At 35.9% G+C, this 27,619-nt stretch overlaps 1 protein-coding gene across 3 annotated transcripts in view; it reads left to right on the forward strand.

The window, feature by feature from the left end:
* The first annotated feature begins 4,028 nt into the window (after positions 1–4,028).
* GMDS (GDP-mannose 4,6-dehydratase) overlaps positions 4,029–27,619 on the forward strand; it is a 262,026-nt gene continuing 238,435 nt past the window's right edge. For all 3 annotated transcript variants that reach the window (XM_087930773.1, XM_026715076.2, XM_026715077.2), the window contains exon 1: positions 4,029–4,147. Coding sequence is in view for 2 of the 3 variants with exons in the window: in XM_026715076.2 (XP_026570861.1) it covers positions 4,103–4,147 (45 nt within the window). In the remaining variant the exon portion in view is untranslated. The remainder of the gene's footprint in view (positions 4,148–27,619) is intronic.

Genomic DNA, 27,619 nt, shown 5'->3' on the forward strand with positions numbered 1-27,619 from the left:
CAGTACTTGCCAAAGAAACATGCACTTAGTTGTTGAGTATTTCACAGGAATAAATGTGAACAGAACATAAATGGAATGAATGTCTTGTCTTGTACCACTTTGTATAGTACAGACAATAGAATTGTTATACTAGAATTAATTAGACTGAGATTGATGTTATTACAGGCTACTATGTAATTTTTGAATCCCTTCAAAAAGTTTCAAACTAAAGAAGTAACTAAATAGGCCCGACTCACTACTTTTTGGATTATCTCAGAGTGCTGCTTAAAGGGTGGAGTCTCAGAAAATATCATTGTATAGTGTTGCTTTAACTGTGTTTATTTCCTTCTGGCAAAAGGAGCAGGTGCTTTCCCAGGTTTAACAAGGGAATAAAACACAGGAAGTTATTTTTTATTACTAGTGGAACATTGTACAGAGTATATAATATAATATTTCCTTTTATTACAGGCTTTCTTTTTAGCACGCTGCAATACAACAAAGAGATAGTCTTACATTCAGCTATACTTATATAGCATGCTAAATATTAAACAAAATAATTTTCTCACAGATATAGAAGATAGACAATTCAATGTATCATAGGAATTCAAATAGTGAAGAGTGTAAGGGATACTTTTTTCGTTTAACAGTCTCACATTCAGAAGTGACCTAGTCCACTAATTTTATAACAAAGCCAGATACAATCTTGCCAATAACCAATTTTCACTGAGGAAAGTGGACAAGCTTCTTGATGTCTAGACTAAATCATGAACATTCCTTGGAAAATTAACAGGAACTTTTGGTCTGGATTTACAATATGTTCAATTATGTAGAAGTAATCTGAGATTTTTTTAGCGTATGTTTGAATCCAGAGAACTCAAAAGTTTTGTATTATTACAAGCCAGGGAAATTCTTTGTTTTAAGGAAGAATATGTGGGACAATAAGTGAGTTTAGAACTAAAAGGGAAATATATCAGTCTGGAGTAGAAAATGTAAGTATGTGTATGAAAAGGCATCTATTCCCATTAAAATAAGAAAAATCTGTTTAGTATTGCTGCAAATCAATTTTGCCTCACTCCTTTTAAAATGGATATTCTATTTCGTACTCATTCTCCAAATATTTTCTGTTAATCAATATCATCTAGACATTTATAGATTCATAGGTGTTGAAGAGCTGTGTTTGCTAATTCTATTTGCCTCTCTTTTTATATTAAAATAGCAAAATCTGAAGTGGGCTTTTACAAAGATGGACTGATAAGATTGTCCATTAATTAATTATTATATATAAATGTGCAGTTGCAGCTTTAAAGGTAGAAGACATATTACAGGCCTTGCATATTCAACATTGGCTGTCATGTGCTTAGTTGCCATTAGAGATCAATAAATATGAAGTTTTCATATTACAGATAAACAAGCTTCCAAACCACACAGGACTTTAAAGATTATAACCAGCACTATGAATTACACATAGAAATAAACTGGCAACCAATGTAACTCCTGAAATATTAGTACTACATGACAATATTGGCTTGATCTTTTGAACATCCAGGCTATTGTACATTAGTTATTCTCAATATCCAAAGAAAGAAATGCCTGTCTTTTCCATTTCATTGCCATCTGATTTTCTAACATAGCAAGACTTTGCCTGTTATCCTTTTAGCCAGCCCACCCAAATTTCGTGCAACTTCAGCCTGGTCAACTTCACTTTGTCTTCTCTATTTCCATTTTGCACTTTCTGACTTGGCTCAAACACTATTATTCTCCCTTGCCCTTTAGACCTCAAAAATTAGTTAATAATCTTCAGTCCCCCAACTGGTTCTTTCTTACTACGTCTCTGAAACATGGGAGTAATCACTCTCCCACTATCCCAAGAATCTACAGTTACTCCATAACAATTGGGGAAAAAGTATATCAGTTAAAATTTGTGTTGCAAGGTTGTCATAAATTATTTACATTCATCAGGCAGCAGGATTAAAACAATACTGGAACCATTTCCTCAAATAATACAAGGAAATTGTTGGCCTGCGCCATACTAAAGTGTTATACCATAAGACTCTATACCAGCAAGCAGCAGAATTATGTATTGAAACAAAGAAGTATCTTTAAAAACATGGCAAAATGCCACATATTATAAAGAAAAACTACTCATGCACCAAGATGATATCTAAATATATTGCTAAAAAGTCAGATCTTTGCCAAATCCTTTTTTTTTCTCATAAAGTAGTAACATCCTTTTAAACCTCAACAGACCATTTAACCTTCTCATGAATGAAATCAGACTCACCCTTCCCTTTTCTACCTCTGCCATTAATTTTCTATTGTCTCTGTTAAATAATTCCTATTTTTCTTCCTATCTACTCCTCTCAAAAACCATGTTAAATAATAAGCCAAAATTAACAATCCCAATTTAATAATTTCATATGTCATGCTAAAACAAATGTATCTTATTATGTGGCGCACCGATTCTCATAGTATGTTAAGACTTCATGTGGTTTACCACATTGTGCTTATTATATTTATAACTTTCTTCCTTTCATGAAACTTGTAGACATCAAACTCTTGGAAAATATATTTCGATATTGTGATCAGTTCAGACAATGTTTTTACCTTTTATACCCCAGATTCAAATTGTGAACTTAAAAGCAAGATAGAAAGAGTATTGATGCATTCAACTTCTGGCGCTAAAACAGACTTTTAAGAATACGGAAAGCAGCCAGGAAAAACCAATAAATGGTTCATAGAACAAATAAATTAAGGATTTTCATTTAAACCATGAATGATCAGGCTCATGCTACGATATTTTGGGCACATTACGCAAAGACCCGGCTGCCTTGAGAAATCCATAATGCGGGGGAACGATGAAGGAAAGAGAAAAAAGCAGCAAACGACCAGCAGCAAAGTGCTTGGATTCAGCTCGGGGAGGAGTGAATGCTCCAGCGGGAAAACCACAACACCGAGTCGGAGACTGATAACCCGAGAGATTTGTCTATTTTAGGACCTCCCTGAAGGTCGAAGCCGACTTGATGCCACTTCATCAATCCCGAAGAAAACCTTCCTGGCTGCACTTCATTCCTCCTTGAGTAGATGGCGCCCTCTCGAAAGAGTTGCTTTCCGCGCGACGCATGCGCCCCATGCGCAAGGGCCTCTTTTTTTTTTCTCCTTTCAGCTGGCTAAAACCCGGAAGCGTCCTTCAGTTGGCGTGCCGCTATCCTCTCAGTTTCTCCGCCTGTCCTCCCGCAGCTCTTCTAGCAACCCCCTGCCCCCCGCCTCACGTTCCCCCGCGCCTCTCCTCGACCGCCTGAGCTCTTCCCGACCCCTATAACATTTAAAAGAGAAAGAGAGAGGCAAGCCCCCATTAAATTCGAACGTGCCTTTTGATTGGCTGGCAGAAAAGTTTCTGCCGCTGTTTTTCAAGGAGAGGAAGCGACGGGAGCGAGAGGCCAGCCGGCCGGCTTGCTAAGGAGAAACTGACCGGCGTTAGAGACCCCGTCCCTTTGGCGCGCGAGCCTATAGAACAGAAGCGATTCCCGACGTTCTGAGCGCGTGGCAGGACGGAGGAGCGCGCGCGGGTAGGGGAGCGCGCGCGCAGAGATAATCGTGCAGAACTCCGCCGGCTAGCAAGCAAGCAAGCGAGAAGGGCGTGGGGTGGGGGGCGACGACGGGGAGGGAGACAACCCAGTTACCCAGAAGAACCGTGCAGAAACGAACGTGGAAATGCAGCCCAAGTCCCGGCGCGAGCAATAGCAAACGCTAAAGCTTTCCTAATCTGACCTGCCCCCCAACCTTTCTAAAGCCACCACCACCCGCAGCCCCTGGTTTTCGGTTATGCTTTCTCCCCTTATTCTCCGAGCCTCCGTTATCATTTCTGCCCTTTCGGTGCCATTAAACGGGCCTTCCCCCTCGACAGCATCCCTTTCCGGGTTTTCTTGTTAGAGCACGTGGGCGTGTACACACACACACACCTCTTTGCAAGTACACCTCATCCGATTGCTTAGGTGCCCTCCCATTTCTCTGCACCCAGCAGAGAATTCCTATAGGCCCTCCCCTCTTTTAAGTCTGTGGAGTATCCTCAGAAAGCACCTGCCCCAACTGTGAACTGGCAGCTGGTACCGGTACCTGTGCAGGTATGAGTACCAAGAAAGTAGCTCTCATCACTGGCATTACTGGCCAGGTAAGTACAAGTTGAACTTAGTTTCCTCTAATGTTGTTACAGGAAAATATTGCATAAACATACTTTATTCAAGACAGATGGGAGGGGAGGAATTGGGTATTTGGAAATCACAGGAGAAAGGAGAGCCATAGATATTTATTTATTTATCCATTACCCATCCATTTATCCAACACATTTTTACACCCCCAATGTCAGCTTGCAGTAAAATATTAAATGCTGAATTTACTTCCTGGTGTTTCCTGCATGCATTCCTAAGGACAATTGGGACAATGAATACACTTTTTCCATAGGTATGTTATAAGAATGTTTGATGCTATGTATTGTAGTTCAATATTTGTGTATTGTTTTGTAAATTTTCAGTGTGCTTTTTTTTCTCACAATTGTAATACTTTTAACTGATGATTAAAAGGGGGGGGCATTACTAAATACAAAAGTCATTTTTTTAACTTACAGGTTGTCATTGTCCCATTTCATAAAGCCTTATTTTTTTTAATGGTACATATTTGCAAAATGGTAATTTTTGTATTCTCATAAACATGGTAAAAATTCCTATATAGAGGAATCACTTCCATACAAACATGTAATATGAGTTGGCCCTAAGATCTGGAAAAAAACCCACCCTCCTTGGTAGTGTGTTTAATAATTACGAAAACAGTTACTAGGATTTTACAGAAGTCACATCTTGAAATGTTTTTGATGGGTATTTAAAATTGGAATATGTGTGTCAAAGGACATCTTGCCTGCAAAATGGCTAGCACCTGGGCTGCTGGTGCCCTGTCCCTGTAAGACCTCTCTAGCCATCCCATCAGCATATGGCTATAAAAGTTGAGGAGAGGCAGCCGAGTATAGCGGTGTTAGTATGGAAATGAGAGGAAAAATGTTTTCTGTTTTTATGGAATTAAAGGAGCCGGAAGCAGCCTAAGGCAAATAGAAGAGTTACTATTCTCCATCTGTAAGGATGACCTGGGTGTGTGTGTGTATAAATAACCTGTGACAAATACACTTTATTTTTATTAGTTCAAAGGGCCATGATAACTCTGCCAATAAAGTGTTGAGTAATAGGTGGTGGCCTTTATTTCTATGCACAGTTTATTCACTTCCTTGTCATTTACAAGCTGATCCAAAATGACTCAGGAAGTAGTTAATACATTTCAATTTTGACAATCTTATTTCAACACCTGGGTTTAAGTTGAGATGAAGAACCACTCTTTTTAACCACAAAGAATGACAATATTTTTTCACAGACAATTGCCAGCCGGCCCTGTTCTCTTTTTCTAACATTTATTTATTTAATCAGTCAAAATTATATGTTGCCTGTATCACAACTTTAGGCAGTTTCCAGAGTAGAATACTTAGTGGCCAAACAACAACAACAAAAAACCCCACAATAATAATGTCAAATAATAATAGAATTACCAAACACCTAAAGCAGAGCAAATAGTGTAAGCGTCTACAAAGCAGTATTCAGTGCACATCTTTATTGAAGTGACATAGAATTAGTAAAGGTGACACTGACCGGTTCTGTACAGTGGAGACAAAGCGCCTGCTTTGAGGTAGAGTTGGATTTCAACAATTATTGCAACAATGGACTTTCAGTGCTCCCACTATGCTAGACCTGCAATAATAGACTTTTTGGCCTCAGATATGTCAAAAATTCAGAAAATGGCTAAGTTAACTCTACTGGCATGCTACTGCACACATCCCCTCCCAGAATAAAAGAGAAACAATTCTTTATATACTCATTTATTTAAAAATACAGTCCAGTGGTATATATCCCCAAACCCCAAAAACTTTAACTTTAGTCTGTCTGCTATTGACTTCACCCCTTTCCCAAAGAGGTCTGTAAGGGGCATGCATAAGCGCACCAACGTGCCTACTGTCCTTGTCCTATTGGGTTTTTTTTCTTATATGTATCCATTTCATGTATTCATAACTATGTTTATACTTATACCTGTTATCTTATAATTGCTTGACAAAATAAATATGTGATTTCCAGGATCTGTTGCATGCTGTTTATCTTCAGGGAGTGCATTCTTTCTGTTGACAAGCCCTTGTAGCCTATTTGAGGCAGCTCCAGATCACACAAGCCTTCATTCTTGAAGTGACTTTGGAAAACTTTGACTGCCTTGTGTAGGTTGTGCTTTCTAGAATATTTATTTTCAGGTGATGGTAAATGCTAATGTGTCACCCAGAATGTTGTGATGTCTCATCTTTGACACATGTCATAAGTTTGTTATAATTCTAATGAATTCTGCACTTCCACACTGGGAGTGTAGAGCTATCTCCATATTCACAGATGAACTTGCATAACAGCAGGTCTTCTTCAAACTGAGAAATAAATTGTACTTGCATTTCATGGGGCTGTTTTTTAAAAAAAATGTTTTATCAAGGCTATGGAACTGCTGTAGTTACAACCAACAAATTCCATAGATTTCATTATTATTACCTTTATTGTCAGAGTACAACATGTGTACAATGAGATTGGCTGAACCTCCCTTCGTGCACCCCTCCCCAACACAACTCACAGTGACGACAGAAGTCCCTAACCCAGACCCTGAGTTTCACTGGGTTTTTTGTATGTGTCAGGCAGTGGTGGTATTCAAATAAAGTTGCCACTGGTTCGGTGGGCGTGGCTTGGTGGCCACGCTTTGCACGCATGCACACACTTTGCATGCACACGCGCACCAAGCATGCACTTTGCGCAGGTGCAGTGGTGTTCTAACTTGCCTCCTGCAAGCCTGCATGATGGTGGTCGCTGCAGCAGCTGCCGCGTGGCAATATTCTGCGCTGCGCAAAGCATCCGAACTTTGAATTCTGGCCATAAAAGTGAGTATGGGAGCCTGGGCAGATGGGTGGGCACAGAGCAGCGAGGAGAACCGGTTTGGTCTCCACTGTTCATCGCCGCTACCGGCTCTCCAGAACTGGGCAGAACCTGTTGAATACCACCACTGGTGTCAGGGTAAAAATTGATTCGTGCCATCTGTGCATGGCAAAATAATAGATTTCAATTAATTCTGTTTTCTTGTACTAATTTAATAATAACGCTACGAAACTAAACCAAATTATCCATGTTTTCTTTTGTAATATAGGGGCAAATTTGGAAAAAGTAGAGTTTTATCAATATTAAATGTGCCTAATATATGCCTTGACACCCCTGATCTAGATTATATTTTATTAATATAGTAAATGTGTAGACTGAGAAGTTGAACGGTTTTTGTTATTGCCAAAGTTTATAAATTTTTGTTGGAATTGAATTTGGAGAACGAACATGTGAGCCATTGCATGATCCAATGGGCAAAGTATTTAGGGTATGATATAATGCTTCAATCATGGGAAAACATATTGGATGCATGGTTTAAAATTTACATTAAATTAAATTTTAAATATTTTTAAATAAAATGTGCCATTGGTATTTAACACCTAATGAACTGTCAAAGATGTACAAAGAAATATATAAAGGAAAATACCACTCACACATCATCACAAAATCTCCAGAACCATAAAGCAGCAATCAGCTTTAGTACAGAACAGTTGAGGTAAGCCATGTCCAGGCTCCTTGCTGTCTCGCTCACACAGCAAATACTGTTTCAGTTTCCAAACATCCCTCAACTCTCTTCCACACTGACAGGACACTAGCCAGATGAATACTGATGGATGCTGGTAGGCAGAGGCAGAATTCACTCTCCTTTCTGGCAGAAGCAGAATTCACCCCCCTCCCCAAAACCTAAGCCTGATCACATCGTTTTGTAGCGAAGCACGGTTATAGAGCTAGTCTTAAATATATGTTAGAAATAAATACTGGGTAAGATTCATATTTAAATACAAAAGTTTGTTAAAATGAATATAAAAATCAGAGGCTTTTCTTTTAGGCTTAAAGGTCAAAGAACTTGAAGGAAATCTATATCTTTGTTATAGACAGCAGCAAGAATGCTTTATGGACAAAAATGGAAAGATATTTTAATTCCCAGAATGGATGAATAGTTGGAAAAATAGATGGAACTAGCAAAGATGGCTACATTGACTGTTCAGTCAAAGAAAAGAATCCATCTCACTTTCTTTCTACTTGGAAACCACTTTTGGATGCTGTATTTGAGACTTTTACTTTGGGTTTTGCTGATTAGATAAGTTGGTTGTTATAGAAATGGCTAGTATGGACTAGTATGTAAAAGTAAAAAGTTGAGGCGGTAATATTACTACTTATTCTACTGTGTCGAAGTCGGTGTTTCTCTTTTTTCCCTTCTTTCCCCTACATTGCTTTGTTTTCACTTTTTTCCTCCCCCGTTTTCCCATTTTTTTAACTTTCCTTTTTAATTTTACTGTATGTCTTGATAAACTTAGTAAATTATTAAAAAGGCAATTAAGTGATTCTACATATGAAAACAAATTGAACTTGAAGGCATAACAAAATTAGCCACTATTTTCTAATTTAAATTACCAGTATTTAAAACAAAAAAAATCACTCTTCCTCTTTCTTGCTGAGATTTCGAATAAGGATATGGTCAACTGAGATATCTATTTGGAGGCAGAAGATTAGCTTACGCTGTTTGAGCCCCTGCTCAAGAGTGTGGATTGATGGACAGTAACCTTTTAACCAAAGAACACAATCACTGATATATTTTTTTTCTTTGTTATAATACTTTTATCAGTTTGAAGTCCCGAATTAGAGCCAGGATAATTCTACAGTTGTCATTCATTTAAAAATCTGTATAAATTGAAATAAGTTAAAACCTGCCAACAATTCCTTAAAAACATCCATGTCCGCTAATATCAATATTATACGTTTCACATTAAATTTTCTTTTTCTGTTCCAAACTAATATCAAATGGAAACTCAAGGAGTTTATTAATCCCAAGTAAAAGACCTTTCCTGTGCATATCTGAAGCCACAAGAACATTCTTATCCTCAATTTCTCTCTTAATTATCTTTGAAAAAAATAGAACACAGAAGAGGTGAGATGGAAGTATAAGTTTGTAGAAGTATATTGTCATGAAGGATTATGCTTAGGGGACATGGGGGGACGCCTTGCCTTCTGAGTGCTGGCACGCAAGTGCGAGTGTGCAAGCGTGTGCACAATTTTTGGCACAGAAGCCCAAAAAGGTTAGCCACCACTGCTCTATATTATAACACATGCCCACCTGTTACAATCACACATTCCCCCCCCCCCGCCGTTCCTTACATGGGACTCTCACCTTTTCCTGCTAAATCATGGATCTCCAACCTTGACAGCTTTACGACTCATGGACTTCAACTCCCAGTATTCCTCAACCAGTGCATGCTGGCTGAAGAATTCTGGGAGTTGAAGCCCACAAGTCATAAAGTTTTAAAGGCTGGAGATCCCTGCGTTAAATGATCCAGGTGACTTGGGTTATGACAGCAATCTAGACTGCCAAGATTTGCCCTGAGATCCCATGATGCCATTCTGGTTGTGAATGTTCTTTGTACTATTCACATAGTCTCCTAATAGTCTCACAGTCTTCCACTTTCCTTCTGCATGCTTCATGTATTTGATATTATTGATTTGGTTGGGTCATGTCCCAAATTTAGAAGTTTGTGCTATGTACCAGGTAATAATATGGCTGGATCATCACATCTCTCAAGTCAGCATATCAATACATTTCTTTAGAAATACAAATATGTTTTTCCCCAATATGTAACTTGGGGTTCCCCCCCTTAATAAAACAGGGAAAGCTGTATTTCATGTACATGAATGATAAACATTTTATATCAGGGCTGGAGATACTGTGGTTAAACCATAATATTTGCTTTCTTGAGTTAAACAGACTACATTACTTCAGAAATATTGCTCAAGCACTAATTTTATTAACATTCATTGACACATTATGTTTTATAACCAATTACATATGAGAAACTAGTTTAAAACAGTGTTGCTAGGAGTGGGGTTTTGACAATATATATATATTTGCATTTGAGGTAGCCTAGATCTCATCTCTAATGTAGAGTCAAGATGTATTTTGTCATTACATTTATATAGTTAAAGTAGATCAATTTCAGTTTATAACAATCATGAATGCTCTCAAGTTGTTTGGAAAGTGTTATTCCACTATGGCACTTATATTCTGTAGCCTTATTTAATTTGGCTTGTAACTTTTAGCCAGCTTTTTTTTAAGTTCTTGGTTAACATCGCATGTGCTGTAACAATTCAACATAATACATGAAGAAAGGTGGGATATATTTGTCTTTAAAGAAGATCCTAATCATACTTGGTTTTCCTGGTTTGAATTGAGGTATTCTTTCTCAGAAGGAACAGAAATGAAGAGTCATGAATGAAAGCAAATACACCTGTCCTAGGATAATGTTGCAGGATCCAATCTTGGTCAGTCACCAGGACCAGAGGTTTTGTCTTTTGAGCTGTCAGACTCATGTTGGAGCCCATCTTCAGGGAACTTCTCTCTAGCCATGAGGGAGCATGTTCTGTCAGCTTTAGTTGATATATCAGCTGCATTTTTTCCTGGAAGAAAACGCTCTTAGTACTCCACTGACTAATCTTACCCAGCATTGATAATATGGTTGGTATTATTTAATACTTATAACCTCTCCAGTATTACAAAAGTGTCAGAAAGCTACTAAGGAAGAACTCGGAAGCGAAACGGGAATTCAGACAACATTGTACCTTGAATCATCTAGCCCAGGGACGGATGCGTCACCAACTGGCCACGCCCACACCTGGTTTAGTGAAGGAGAAAAAAGTTGTGATACATCACGTGACGACACCGTGACACCCCGGTCTAATATCTTTATTTTTAATTTTTATTGTAACCCCAAGAAACCTCAGCGGTTAGTGCCCAAATAATAACAATAAGAAATAAAAAGAATAACGTGATATTTATAGTTACAATGCATAGTAGAGAGGAGAAAATGCTGTATTGGATTGGTAGTTTGTCATTTTGAGCTCCAATATGAAAAACGGGATGTAAATCTATTAATAAAAGCAAACATATTAGCAATTGTTCTTTAGTCACATTGCATATGTGATATTTTGTGTATATTCATATCTTTGTGATACAGTGGGAGTCATTCCTCAGGGACAGAAAAGAGCATTTTTATATACACAGGATAGATAGATATGTATAAATGGAAATATTTACACACACATTTGTATACAACATACTTTGAAGACCACTTGTGATATGAAAGGACTTGAGTTTAGTTGCAACATTTTTTTGAAACTACTGCTAGAAGACTCTGCTAGTTAGATTTGATATTTTTGGGGTGGAATGAATGAACCAATGTGTAGAAGACAGTATGGGTTTGTATATTACAGTTATAGAGAAAGAGGGATCGCAATGTTCTCTTATTTTGGTTTCTGGGAAGTCCATCACATCCTGTTTTGTTTCAACCAGTAGTGGACGCTTGGCGGGTTCCTTGGTGGTTGCATTTAACAATTTCGGGTGGCTGCAGGGAGCAGGTATTTCATGTTTTCAAGAATTCATGGAAAAGAGAATTTGATTTTTGCTTGTTTGTAACAAATCAACCTACTTAACTGTTATGGCTACTTAGAAGTCATGTGACTCAAAATGATAGGCAATTATGCCAGTGATGTTCAGGTTTATTGGAAGAAGTTTCCATGAGCAAAAGAAAGGCATTTTGCCCAAACAATTTTGCAACATTTTCATATTTAACAGATTGTTCAATTTGTCCCAGCTTTGGCAATCTTTAATCTTTTTAGGAGAAGTAAATCTTGAATGCTGTTTTTCATTTGTTCATTAATTTATTAAGCAATAATTTTGATTATTAAAATCAAAGAAATATAATGGAAGAAGTATAATTAAACTTCTATTATTATAAATAATTATATTTTTGTAAGTCACCCAGAGTCACTAAGACTGAGTGGGCAGCCATATAATTTTTCTAAATAAATAAGAAACGCTGTGATAAGAACATTTTGTGATTGTATCCATCTAGACTACTGTCTGTCTATTTGTTGCATTTTTGCCTCACTTTTTTACTGGGAATTCTTACAACCATATGAAAATTATCCAAAATTATTACATAATTTTATGTAAAATTATCCAAAATTATTATTCCAAAATTATCATGAAGTATATGGTTATGTGGAGATCTGAAGATCACTCTCTGCAGATTAAATTAAATATATATTATTTTCCTGATATAGCTATGAGGAGTCTTAGATTACATCCAGAATCGTGTTTAATAGGATTCCACTCGCATTTCTGATTTCCATATACGGTACCTGTTGTAAAGAAAGAGAGCTGGGAGAGACTCAAGAGCTACAGAATGGGCAATCACCTATCTTCTATAAAAGGAATTACTCCTTCCTTTACAGACCAGTCAGTGTGATCTTGAGCCTTTATTTGTAATTATATTTGGAAATAAAGGAATGTGAAATGGTTTTGTATCACAAGAGTTTAACACAGATATAATTTTGAAGACCAAGCCTATATATTTCATGCACTGACTAGTATATTTCCAAGAACTGAGTTTGTTCTGTCCCACCTGTGTTTTGCAAATAAATGATATGATGAGTCCCCTACTCACTGTGTAAAACAAAGAAAGAATATCTGAGGAGGAGGCCAGAATATTTAGGCTCAGTTACACACATATAAACCCCCTTGCCTTCCTCCCCCCACTCTCTACATATGTAGAGGGAGGGATGGAAAGAAATTTTAGAAAGGATGAGTTTAGAAGTGGTTCAAAGGAAATAACAAAATAATTTATGTGATCATGAAAAGGCTGCAGTGGCTTTTAGTAAAGCAGCACTCACGAGCCCTTTACTTAGAGAACAATAATTAAAATCAAATCAATCAAAAGCTACTTGCCTGCATTAGGAAAATGATAGAAACTTCTTTTAAATATGTTTCTATAATTGCTGCCTTTTTTTCACATTTGTACCATTACTGCATAAACCGGAAACCAGAGCTTTCATGCCTGACTTCCTGTAATTAAGCTACTCTAGACAGATTTCTACCAGGCATTGTATAATAGATACATTGTTGAATTATTGTGAGTGTTTTGAGGCTGGCTTTCTTTGATTTCTTACTTCTAAAACTGCATTCTGTGTACACTAAGATTATTGAATAAATACATCATATCATCCCGCAACTTTTTTGGAAGTGTTGTTTATTATTGGAATAAAAAAATCCATTCTGTCATAATTTATATTTTCTTTTTTAAAGTCTAGTTTATTAGAGACAGCAGTCTTAGGTTCTAGTTACGGTGACTGTGAGAAGGGAAATAAGCATTAAACTTTCATACACATGGAGCAATGTTAACGTATTCATAAAATAATGCTTTTTATTTGTTACATGTTGTCAGTTTCTAAGAACATATATTTTAGTCATATAAATGTAAATAATTTGTATCCTTTGAAACTAATGCAGAGTTTCTAAAAGTATTTTCTGTATAGCAGTTATATAAATAGATACAATTTTGAAGTACATTTAGTCTGGGATCTAGAATCTAAGTTCAATTAATGTATTTTTCAACTTTTGAAAATCCTATTGTATTTATCTTATATTAGATAGCAAGTATATGTTTTCATAACAAATGTTACTTGCTTATATTTCTAATGCATTGCATCATATTTTTAAAAGAGGCTCTGACATTTTTCTCCACTAAGTCACCCTCATATAGATCTTTCTCCTAGATGTGAAAGTTGTAGATTACTGGTAACTCTCACCTAGCTGGTTGCAAATTAAAGGTTTACGTCAGTGCTTCCCAAACCTTTTCCTTCATTACCCAATATACCATCAGAAAGTCATCAGAAAGCCCTTTTCACCTAATATGGATACAGGTAGTCCTCGGCTTACAACCACAATTGACCCTAACATTTCTGCTGTTAAATCAGACATTTAACTTGAGTTTTGCCCCATTTTATGACTTTTCTTGCCACAGTTGTTAAGTCAGTGACTGCAATTGATAAGTTAGTGACCCAGATGTTAATTGAATCTGGTTTCCCTTACAGACTTTGCTTGTCCAAAGGTCTCAGAAAGCGGTCATATGATCTTGGGACACAGCAATGGTCATAAATATGAACCTGTTGCCAAGCATCTGAATTTTGATCACATGATCACGTCACATTTTTCAATACCATTGTAACTTTGAACAGTCACTAAACGAACTGTTGTAAGTCAAGGACTACATGTACAACACACCTTCCTCCTATTTTCCCCACAACCAAAGTCACCCAACTGGTTTTCATGCATAAGGTGGGATTGGAACTCATAGTCTCCTGGTTTCTAGCCTGATGCCTTCACCACTAGTCCAAGCTGGCTCCTGTTATAATTGGGTAATATGTGTTGTTTTACCCAATTGGGAATGATTTACACAGGTTTGGGAAGCACTGGTTCAAGAAATGGTAATATAGTAACCCCTCCAGGTTAGTCTGAAGTTTGTTGACTTACACTAGATCCTGTTTCTTAAAAGTTGTCTCTTGATAGATGTGAAGGTGGCAAATGCTTAAGTCAAAGTAGTATCTGATTTATTTATTATTTTGTATCTTGCCTTTTTTATATTTACAAATATAAATTATATTTACAAAGCAGTGAACATATCCAATGTACTTTCCTCCTTCTTTTTTCCCCATAACAACAAACCTGTGAGATGGGTTAGGCTGAAAGAGAGTGACTGGGCCAAAGTCACCCAACTGGCTTTCATGGCTAAGGTGGGACTTGAACTCATGGCCTCCTGTTTTCTTGTCTGTTACCTTAACTACTAAGCCAAACTGGCTCTGATTTTGTTATAGTAGAGGAATGCTATCATATTTCACATAAAATGGACTGACTGTTTACAGTTTTGGAATAAAATACTGTATTGTTTTAAGTGTAATTTCTGTGTTAGAAATGATGAGAAAAAATTGCCTCTTAACATTCCTTAACCTGTTCTTTCTTTTAAACCCAAATGTATGGGTAGCTATTTTTCTTAATAGTTAATTAAACCTTAAAGTTAATAATTAATTAAATCTTGTAGTTAAAAAGTATAATCTTTTTAAATAGATAAACTCACTAGTTCCCTTGTATCTTGGAAGGTGGAATCAGGAGAATGACTTTCTACTTCCATTGTACTACATTTGGTTCCACAAAATTTATCTTGAGTAGATTTTTGAGGATGCATGAAGAGGAACTGAAAGCCTTATTGAATTAGCTTTGATGTACACAACATTGGATTGCATCCTAATGTGGAAAGGAGATATTACATTCTCTTTGCCTAAATTTCTAAACATATTTCAAACTCACATTACTTTCCTCTGTTTAGTTAACATTGTAAGCAAAGGGTTGTGTTAATCTATAGTAATGAATGTGGTAGCACTAACAAATATTTTAGAAAGCATAAAGATATGGAACACTTAATAATTTGTCTTTTAATACAAATTGTCTGAAAAGATTTATTCCTTTTCTGTTGTTTGCAGAAAAAGCCAGAGATTTGTTTTCTTTTTATTCGCACCTCATCCGAATAAAGCTTTATGTTAAAAACTATCCATTTTTAAAATCAGAAACATCAGAACCAATATCTCCAACTTCTTCCAATAGAAATCTCAAGTAAAGTTTAGCATTGATCAGCTATTCTGAAAACTTGTTTGCCACAAAATTTTGATATTTGCCCAAGCAATGAAATTTGCAGAAATTTATGAATAAATGTTGACTGATTTAAGAACTCTGAAATTATATAAAATAGTTAGACACATTAAGTATTTACTATTGGTCTTTGGGATCATTTTTAAGGTTTTCATTCATACTTCTATATAATATACTGTATTGGCATGGCAAAGAAAGTCTTAATGTTTTGGATAGGTAGCTGAAAAAACAAACAAATACACTAATGCGTAATTATGAACAGTGAGAAAATATAATATGTGTATAGTTCAAATCTGACATGAAATAAGCTCTCTTACTCAGTATTTGGAGCAAAATAACTTTCTGTGCAATAGAAAATTATTCTGACCTTTTAAAAATAAAAATAGAGACAAGATTTGTTTTAAATTCACAGTCTAGACAAGCAAGACCCACTTCCTCTTGGGAAGCTAATTTCTTTAGAACTGGGCTTGATTTGTTTAAGTATACAAAATACAAATCAGCTACATTTTCTGGAGTGTTAAACAGGGTATGTTTTAAGATATGCTAAATGAAAGCCTTTGGGGTTTTTTTCTGTGCTGTTGACAGGGAAGTAGGATATGAATCAAAAAATAAGCTTTTGTTGGATTTGCATAACGATATATGGTGTAGGCATTATAAATGTATTGGGAGGTTTACATTCAAAAGCTGAAATCAGGATTGGAAATCCTGATGCGAGTATTTATTTAATAGGGTATTTCCACTTTTTCCAATTATTAATAAAAAAAAATTCTTAGTGGTTTATAGATTGAATCATGAATTAATTACACATAATTAATCAACATTACAAAGCTATGCCTTTTCATGTGAACCTTTTGCTATTGAAAACAAGCAGTTAGAAACTGTTTCCCAACAGTTACAATAATTAACCAGTGGAATGGCTTGCCTGCAGATGTTGTGGGTGCTCCATCACTGCAGATTTTTAAACAACCATTTGGACAACCATTTGTCTCAAATGGTACAGGGTCTCCTGCTTGAGAGGGGGCTGGACTCCAAGGTCCCTTCCAATTCTTTGAAGGATAAGTTTAGGTTTCAATCTATACCTGTTGCTTTCCACATTCTAATTAAGTATAGAACTGTGATGGCGAACCTATGGCACGCGTACCGGAAATGGCACGCAGAACCATCTGTGTGAGCACGCAAGCCATTGCCCGAGCTCAGTTCTACTACACATGTGCGCACACGCCTCCCACCAGCCAGCTGATTTTTGGGTATTTGCCATGCATGCCTGGGGAGGCAGGATGCATGCGGGAGACGCATGTGCATGTGCAGGGATGGGGTGGGGGGATCACTAGTCCTGCACGCATGCTCGGGGCTAGGGGAAGCACAGGGGGTTGCTTGTGCATTGCATTATGGGTGCAGGCACGCACATGCGCTCTCATGTGTGCACGCATGTTCCTTCAGCACACAATGACAAAGAGGTTAGCCATCACTGGTATAGAAGTTCTAAATTGTAATGAACTATGGAAATTCTAAGCCATTAATATTTTAACTGATCAATAACTAGAAATCAAATGAAGGACTTCTGAGTGAAACTTGGCCTTGTAATTAAAACAAAATTATCTGGGTTTTGAAAAATATCCATTCTCACATTGAAAAAAAAAATCCTATATTGAATTGTAGTTCCTTAAATGTTAAGTCTTTCTGTAACACTTAAAAGTTCATATTATATCCTCTTTAATTCATTTGAAATTAAACTAAAATTTTAGAGTTTTTTTTACATATATAAGGGGTTACATTTTTAACAATAAAAACAGCAATTATTTCAACAAATATATAAATAGAAAAAATAAAATAGCTAAGTATAAAGGGAAGTTTACATATTCTGAAAAGGAAACAAAGTTGGCATCCATTTCTGTCCTTTTCATAAGGTCCTTCCAAACTATGGAAAAGGCCCTGCCTTTAGTATGTACATGTTTTCTTTCTACTGCAGATTCTTTCAGAATAACAAGGCCTCTTTTAAAACTTTTAATAATCAAGCTGAATGATGGGGAAGAAAGTTGTATTCACTCTCTATCTTCATTTCAAAACCTCAGTATATACTACTGGTATATTTTGTCTTTTTTTATATATATCATTCAGTTTTGAGACCTCTGGCCCATTTGGTTTGTCTACCCAAATACTTAAAGAGAGTGGTTTTTGTTTCTGTCATTGCAATAATAAGTCATGTTTTAGCCTGAATTTCAATAACAACCGTGCTCTAGTTATTTCACATTGTGGAAAGGGGCTGATCGCAGGTGCATGATGTATCTGTTTCACAGAATTGACAGCAGATGTTTGTCTCTTGCAACGTTAAGATGTAGCGTAAAACACATATATTTGATAGATAATAATTTGTAATTATTAATAACTTATGGATAATAAGTCCATAAGTTGAGTCATAAATCATGAGAGTTGTAAATTGAAACATCACATGACTGCACCTGATTTTACAACCATTTTTTGCAGCAGCTGGTAAGTGAACACTGCGGCTGTTAAGTGAACATCACAGTTATTAAGCGAACCCATTGCTTGCCATGGGGTGCATTTTGTGGGAAACTGGAAGTAAATGCCAGTCATCATAGTCATGTGACTGTGGCATGCTAGAAGAATAAATGCCATAAATGTGGACCAGTTACCAAGCACCCAAAATGTGGTTACATGACCTTGGGAGGAGGGCGCATACATTGGAACTATGAACCTGGGTCATAAGTAGCCTTTTTTAGAGTCCATTGTAACTTTGACTGGTCTTAAATCAAGGACTATCTAATATATAACTTAGGAATGAGAATTGTTCTTTTCCAGTATTAAGCCACTATAATTTCTAGTTAAGTGGAGTAAAGGCAGTTCTCAACTTATGACCACAATTGAGCCCAACATTTATGTTGCTAAGTGAGAAATTGGTTAAGTGCGTTTTGCCCTGTTTTGCAACTTTTCTTGCCACATTTCTTAAGTGAATCACTGCAGTTGTTAAATTAGTAACACGGATATTAAGTGAATCTGGTTTTCCCATTGACTGCTTGTCAAAAGGTTGCAAAAAGATGATCACGTAATACAGGGACACTGCAGCCATCACAAATATGAATCAGTTGTCAAGCATCCTAATGTAAACCATGAGACCATGAGAATGGTGCAATGGTCACAAGTGTGAAAAATGGTAATAAGTCATTTTTTTCAGTGCCATTATAACTTCAAACAGTCACTAAGCGAATTGTTGTAAGTCAACATAATAATAATGCCTGTATTATTAGGGAATGAGAGGAAAGTTTTATAAGATTTATCACTATATTGTGACAGGTGAAGAAATTATGCATACTCTGTAACACGAAGGTTCACAAAGTAGCTTTTCAAACGGCCGATCTGTAGTATAACCAGAAATCCTATAGCATGTTTCCAAAAACAAATGAAAGTTTTGTTTTTGGTATTAATCAGTTGTACTATGTAGGAATTCTGTAGTATCAACTTTGATAGAGATGAGATGGTTTTCATGAAATTCTGGCAACTACTGCGATTCGCTGCAGTGAATCAGATATGCCAGCAGATGCCTTAAGTGTATAAATTGGAAAGCTGCCTAATTTATATCATTTGTATTTATTCTTTACATGTGTGAATTGAATTAAAAAGTTGATGTGGTAGAATCCACTTTCAGTCTTGAAAGCTCACTGGATGATTTAGGCCAGGTACTCTGTCTCAGCCCAATATACTTTGCATTGTTGTTATTGTGGAAGAAAATGAGAGGAAGGAGCATTGTGCATACCACCTTGAGGCTGAGCTCTTGTATAGACAAGGTGTGCTATGAATCTAGTAGTTGAAAAAGGAACTGAATTTAATAATTAGTCAACCTACATTTTTAATTTTATGAGCTATAAATCATTGTAGTGATAAAATAAATAGTGTTTTTTTGCAATAACAAATCTAAAATAATTTAAATTAAGTTTGCCCAAAAGCTAATTTTTCAGGTGGGATATTTAGCAACCCTGTTGTTACGAATTAATAATTTAGGCAGAAATAAAAGCCTATTTCTGCTACTTTAATAGATGCAAATAACTTTCTGAAGGAATACACATTTCAATATTTACTTATTTCTCTACTGTTGTGTATATTTTTAGTGTTTTGAAAGACGTTTTGAACAGCTGGATAGGTATGTTCCAGCACTTGACTTAAAAGTTCCACTACAGTCTCAGGTTGAGGTGAACCTTTGATTCAATAGGTTTAAAAATATTGGAACAAAGTACAGTAACAATTAGAAAATTTTTTGAAAGCAGTATAACAGAATTTTCCAGTATTTGCTTTCAGTTTGACTAGAAACTGAATTTGGTTTGACGGGTTTAATAGCAAATATTTGTTTATAACGTAATATCCTTTTTCTTTTGCAGATCAAACATATAACAGGGTAATGCCTGTTTGATTTGTTTGCTTTTCACAATAAGCAGTTCAAAGAAATAAAAAAAAAAAAATCTAGGCAAATTAAATACAAAATTCTATATGACCCTTTAGAAAGCAACCATTTTATAGACATTTACCATTGCATATCTTTACAGAAGTTGATGTATAGTTGTCTAATAGTAACTATCTAAATTACCTTTATATATTCTATTTTATAGGAATCAAATTATTATATAAAATTATTCTATTCTAGAAGTAATTCCTAAGAAAAAAGTGAGAAAACTTCTCATTTTTATTTCATGTTATGTGTAAGCACATTCAAAATGATAGCTCCTAGTCCAGAAAAGAATAAAACACAAATTGTGTTTTGAATCACCAAGTATTTCTTCTAGGGGACGGCTACTAGAATGTTAAAAGTACTGAAATACTAACAAGGGTTTACAGCACCTTCATATTCAGCTGTCTCAAATGTCCTAGTAGTATGAAATCTTACGAGTTTCATCACATTATATATATTTTTGCTTTTTTTTTAGCAAAAAATAAAATGGGGTTGTGTTACATTTCAAGCAGCGTGCAACAAGATTAGAATCCCGTCTTTTAAGTATCACTGGGAGCGAGTGAAAGAAACCATTGGCAAACTTGCAAGAGGATGCAGCTACTTCAGCGTTTCTATAGGAATATCTGAAGGAATCCACTGGGCTATATGATATAAGTTATCTTATTTTTCATATTTGAAAAAATTGAATTCAACAGTATGTACTTTTAAAATACTTTTGCTTAGTTAAATACCCCCAATAGATTCATTACAATTCATAGTATTTACCAAATACGGCAAGTGATAGTTTGGTATTATAATACTAGTCAAATCCATCTGAAAAGGATCTTTAGCTGCATTCTTCTATTATTTTGGCTCTACATCTCTGACTACCTTGAGACACTTGTTCCCCGATTTAAAAAAAAGTAACTTAACAGCCAGTCCTTGCATTTACAACCTTTGCAAGTATGTAAAGAAAAGGAAAGCTGAAATAGGATCATAAGCATATTTGCTGTTTCACTTACTGCCTGCTTTACTTAATGACTTAGTTGTCCATTCCAATTGTGGTCTCCGAGGTTTACCTATATGCCACATAGAAGTAAAAGGGTAAAAAACGAATATAGGTAGAATAATTGCTAGAACGAGTTCAGCTGTGTAATAGTACTTAAAAAAAAGAGCAATATTTAAAGGGTACAGTATGGTTTGAAGTGTGAGAGTGATTCCAGTAGCTTCCATTGTAGACATAGACCAGACTATCTTGTTAAATTTGTGGCTACTTCCCAGGTGTCTACTTCAACTACTTTCCAGGTGGAGTGTTCGGAAATACATTGGTGTAAGTGAATGGAAAAAGTATAGTTTGGTTTTGTCATCAGATATTATAAGATTTATACTTAACCATGTCAGCATATGTGACAAGTCTTGTTACCTTTTGGCTAGCTCACAAGCCTCTGTGGTTCTTTATTCACATTAAGAAGACTGCAAAAAGGTTGGCTTGTAAATGACTGTGGTCCTAGTTTCTGTCTGAGGTTTTCCATTAATATCCTAAACTGGTTCAGTGTTAACATTAGTCATAAATGTAATTTTAAATTCACCATCTGGTTGGCAGAAAGTTAAGAACTTGAATTCTTGGCTGTTATTCTGTTTATAGCTGTCTCCAATCTTCTGCTAAATATTTTTAAGTATAGCTTTCTAAAATATTGTTGTTCTGCCATTTTGTGTGCTTTCTGAGCATGCAGAGCTACAATATACTTTGTTTTTTGCCAAATGTATTCTGTGAACTCAGCCATTTTCATCAAAACATACTTAAACAAACCCTGGATTGTATGGATCTCTAGATAACTCTTCTGGTTTGCCTTTTCTGAACAAAGAATGAAAAAGGACACATGTGGGTATCACATAACTGAAACAACATTTTCTATATAAACTTGGAATTCTTGGTAACACACTTTATTACATACTCCAGTACCTCAGAAGGATTATATAAATAACAGTACCTGTTCTGTCTGTGCAATATTCACTTTTCCTTTCATACAGGGATGCTTGAAGACAATTCAAAATATACAGAGAGTATATTTTGTATTCTGACTGGTCAGCAACAGCATAGCAGTATAATGTTACTGTGGGAGTGCCCCTAGTTGTCGGTTGATTTGCAGACCCAGTTCAAATTGCTGATTATCGCTTTTAAAGCTCAGTATGATATGCATCCATGTTACATATGAGACTATCTGATTCAAATGTAATTTATCTCCCTACTATATCTTGGCCAAGGCAATAGACTAATAACTTTCTCATTAGGGTATTAGAGGTAAAGTTCTTGGAAGCTAAGCTTCTCAGTATAGATAGCAAGTCTCTAACTCTGGAATAGTCTTGAGTGTCGTACTGCAGAAGATCCATAAAACGATTCACATTTAACCAAGCCGTCAGAGTGAAAATTGCCATTTATGGGAAACAAAATTTTGTGGGAGATAAAGCCAACTGGTTTCTCTCTCAAACCCAGGAAGCAGGCAATGGCAAATCACTTCCAAAATCTTTCCAAGAAAACTGAAGAGATTTGTCCAAGCAGGGAAGAGAGAGAAAGAGAGAAAACGAGATAACACATGATGAATAAAGTTTGTGTTTTGAATTTTGTGTATGTGTGTGTGGTTTTATTGCTTGAATGTAAGCCTCTTGCAAACTGTTGAACAGGCAACACATGAGTACATACATACATACATACATACATACTGGGCCCAATTTGCTGTTTTATATAAAATGACACTGCAAAAATGTTTTTGACATTAAATTAGTCTGTAGGTGTAAAAACTATGAATCAAAATTACATTCGCAAAAGTTTAACTACAGGTGAAACTCGAAAAATTAGAATATCATGCAAAAGTTCATTTATTTCAGTAATGCAACTTAAAACGTGAAACTAATATATGAGATACTCATTACATGCACAGCAAGATAGTTCAAGCCGTGATGTGTCATAATTGAGATGATTATGGCTTACAGCTCATGAAAACCCCAAATCCACAATCTCAGAAAATTAGAATATTGTGAAAAGATTCAATATTCTAGGCTCAAAGTGTCCCACTCTAATCAGCTAATTAAGCCATAACACCTGCAAAGGATTCCTGAGCCTTTAAATGGTTTCTCAGTCTGGTTCAGTAGGAATCACAATCAAGGGAAAGATTGCTGACCTGACAGAAAACCATCATTGACACCCTCCACAAGGAGGAAAAGCCTCAAAAGGTAATTGCAAAAGAAGTTGGATGTTCCCAAAGTGCTGTATCAAAGCACATTAATAGAAAGTTATGTGGAAGGGAAAAGTGTGGAAGAAAAAGGTGCACAAGCAGCAGGGATGACCACAGCCTGGAGAGGATTGTCAGGAAAAGGCCATTCAAAACTGTTGGGGACTTTCACGGGGAGTGGACTGAGGCTGGAGTCAGTGCATCAAGAGCCACCACGCACAGACGGATCCTGGACATGGGCTTCAAATGTTGTGTTCCTCTTGTCAAGCCGCTCCTGAACAACAAACAACGTCAGAAGCGTCTTACCTGGGCTAAAGAAAAACAGACCTGGTCTGTTGCTCAGTGGTCCAAAGTCCTCTTTTCTGATGAGAGCAACTTTTGCATCTCATTTGGCAACCAAGGACCCAGAGTCTGGAGGAAGAATAGAGAGGCACACACTGAAAGATGCTTGAAGTCCAGTATGAAGTTTCCACAGTCTGTGTTGATTTGGGGAGCCATGTCATTGTTGGTGTTGGTCCACTGTGCTTCATTAAATCCAGGGTCAACACAGCCGTCTACCAGGAGATTTTGGAGCACTTCATGCTTCCTTCCGCAGATGAGCTTTATGGGGATGCTGACTTCATTTTCCAGCAGGACTTGGCACCTGCCCATACTGCCAAAAGCACCAAAACCTGGTTCAATGAACTTGGGATTATTGTGCTTGATTGGCCAGCAAACTCGTCTGACCTGAACCCCATAGAGAATCTATGGGGCATTTCCAAGAGAAAGATGAGGACCTGAGGCCGAACAATGCAGAAGAGCTGAAGGCCACTATTGAAGCATCCTGGTCTTCCATAACACCTCAGCAGTGCCACAGGCTGATAGCTTCCATGCCACGCCACATTGAGGCGGTAATTGCTGTAAAAGGGGCCCATACCAAGTACTGAGTACATATTCATGCTTATACTTGTCAGAGGTCCTATATTGTTCTATGTGCAATCCTTGTTTTATTGATTGCATGTAATCTTCTAATTTTCTGAGATTGGAGTTTTCATGTGCTGTAAGCCATAATCATCACAATTATGACAAATCACGGCTTGAGCTATCTTGCTTTGCATGTAATGAGTCTATCTCATATATTAGTTTCACCTTTTAAATTGCATTACTGAAATGAATGAACTTTTGCACGACATTCTAATCTTCACCTGTATAAGATTTTGTTTTAAATTTAAAACAAGCAATTCTGGCATACAGGGTAAATGTAGTGAGTTTTCTGTGATCAATATGTATGTTTCCTTGGCTATTCATGGTATTCCCAGGAGACTGTCCCAATGCCAAAGTTCAATGGCATCAATACTCTTTCTGACCTGCTTCTTCAAAATCCAATATTTGCTTCGATAGAGTGCTACAGGGAAAGAAATGGCCTGTAAAATTTAGATTTAGATTTTTGTAGATATAAACATTGTAATTTTTCCAAAACCACCATTGCTATTCTACCAAGAAGTTGTTGGCAGTGTACTGCTTGACTGGTAGTTCCTTTATTATTGGTAGTCTTAAAAGACAGAAGTTATCCACTACCAGCATATCTTTGTTGCCAATTTTAAGGGCATATCTTTTTGATACACCTGTTGTCATTAGTTTACCCCTTCTTTAGTCTTATTTTTTCATTGTTCTCGACCTTTATTACTAACGCAGATCATTCGCATTTTTAGCAATCAGATTAGGTTCATCAACATAACACCATTTATTGTGTTTTTTCCTCCATTTCAGGAAATAATAGATTGGTAGCAAAAGCACTTTGGCTAATGTACAACCCCATAGTGCTTTACAATACTCTGAGGGGTTTACAGAGTCAGCATATTGCCCCCAACGATCTATGTCCTTAATTTACCAACTTTGGAAGGATGGAAGGCTGAATCAACCTTGAGCCTGTCAAGATTGAACTCCAGGCTTTGGGCAGAGTTTGCCTGCAATACTCAATCTAACTACTATGCCACCAGGACCCTTAGTACTTAAAGCTACATTAGAATTTACTCATTTCAGGGGGTTTTTCTGATGAGATTTTACAGGTTTTCCATTCTGCAACTTTAAATATCTGTAAATGGGAATGTGAAAGACAGTTTAGAAACACATAAATGCTGTCATGTGTGTTCCCAAAAGTAAAATAAAGCTTCAAGTAGAGCTCATATCCTAATGACTTTATGGACACATTGATGAAAGTATTTGGCAGCACTACAGAATCAGGCTGCCATCGCCTTCTTTAGGGATATTTTTTGATTCCCCAATTGATTGATTGATCGATCAAATTTATAAGGTTGCTCATTTTACAAAAAAAATGTACATGTACAAAATTATAAAACAATAAACATAAAAAAACAGTCATTATTTTTAAAAAATTAAAAAATCACAATGATAAAGAATAGATATTAATAGCAATAATGGAACCACTTCAGGATCTCACCATTTAGCATACGATAGTGATTTTCCTTGAAGATCTCTCCTGTGAGCTTACAACATCTAATTTGCCTCCAAGTTCAGAGATGGTTGGCCATCTGCTGAATTGATTTTCTTTTTCTTTTTTTTTTTGTAAATTTTATTTGAGTTTTCACAAAGAGAAAAAAAAATACAAATAAAAGATCTTTTTTGGAAGCAGCATAATCCCGGGTTACATTTCTTCGTACAGCCACAAATTCAGGTTCATGCTCATTTTTATGTTCTATTCCATATTTTATTACTATTTTACATTTTCTGCATAGCTTCTCCCCTCTTTTAATTTTCTCAATTTTATTTTAATTATCTCATCTCAATTCAAATCATTGTATTTATATTTTTTGTCTGTCCTGTTTCAATTATCTATTATCTTTTCTCACTAAACAAAATTTCTCCTGTAGTTACTGATTGGAGTATGACGGCTTTATATCTTTTCCCTAAAGTTGTAACATTCAATATAATACATAACTTCCAATCGGATTCTGCTTGGTACATTCTTAAAATACACACTGTATTCTTAAAAAAAGAAAAAATTTATAAATGTATATAATTAAAACAACATTCCATTCCAATTCAATTCTATAATTAATATTAATATTCATTAAACATCTTTAACATTACTTTTCAATTAAATATCATACTTCTATGGGAACAATTATAAACTTTCCATAGTTAATTCACCCCCCCTTCACTTATATTTTATAAAACATTGACTAATTAAGATGTTCCCTTTCCTTCCTAATTCAATTTTCTCATTTATTTTATTTCATTTATTTTATTCACAAACATTTCACTAAATTACACTAACTATTTTATCCCTCATTTTAATCATACGTTGTTTCCAGTTTTCTAAAGTTATTTCTATTACTAATATAACAATACAATCTTATGTACCTTTACAGAATCCCTTTTTCAGTTAGATTTTCACCCATTATCTCTAAATAGGTCCTGTTTCGCTATATCTTGCTCCGGTCCTTTGTAACTTCTTTTCCTTTCCTTCTTCCCTCTCTTCTTCTCTCTCCCCTTTTTACCCCCTTGTCTCTCTACCTCTATTTCTCTCTTCTGTATTCCCCTTTTCTGTTGCTTTCCAGTATTATACTTACTTTTTGAATTATTTTTCTTTTCTTTGGTTGTTTTTTAAGTCTTAAATTCTCCATTCTCTTCCCTCCCCTTTCCTTTTTCTTCCCCACATAGAATTACTTGTTCATTAAAGATGGCTTCTTCTTTTTCCCAGTCTTGTTTTGCAGTCTTTTCTTGTTGTTTCTCATAGTTCCAAATCTCCATTTCTATGAATTGAAAAACGAAGCCAAAAGAACCCTTCCCTTCTTGTGCATCTTCTTTGTACTTTTTAAGTTCCATTTTCAATTCATCCAGAAGTGGTGCCATTGTATAAATTTTTAAACAACCACCTGATTGGTTTTAGTCATTCAAATATAATAACCAAAAATCCAAAAATCACCAAATAATCCAAATGCACGCAAGCTGTTTCTTTTTTGCTCTTTTTTTTCACTTTCTCTTCCTGGGGTTACTATTTAGTTGCAGAGTTTCAGTTAAAACGTATCTTTTAGAAGTCTTGTTGAAGTTTTACTTTAGATTCTTTTTAATTCTAGGCAGTCTCCTTCCTCTTCCAGATCCTGCCCTTATTCTTTTTCTCTCCCTTCCTGCTTATGAAAAAGAAAGTTTTTAGTGTCCAGAAATCTTTGGCATTTTGTTTTATTTTCAGCTTAATTGCCTATTGATGTCAAAGCGGATTTTTCTGATTTCTTATTTAAGTCTCTTAGTT

The sequence above is a fragment of the Pseudonaja textilis genome, chromosome 3 (assembly GCF_049901715.1).
Source record: "Pseudonaja textilis isolate UNSWEBS1 chromosome 3, rPseTex1.2, whole genome shotgun sequence".
NCBI classification, from domain to species: domain Eukaryota; kingdom Metazoa; phylum Chordata; class Lepidosauria; order Squamata; family Elapidae; genus Pseudonaja; species Pseudonaja textilis.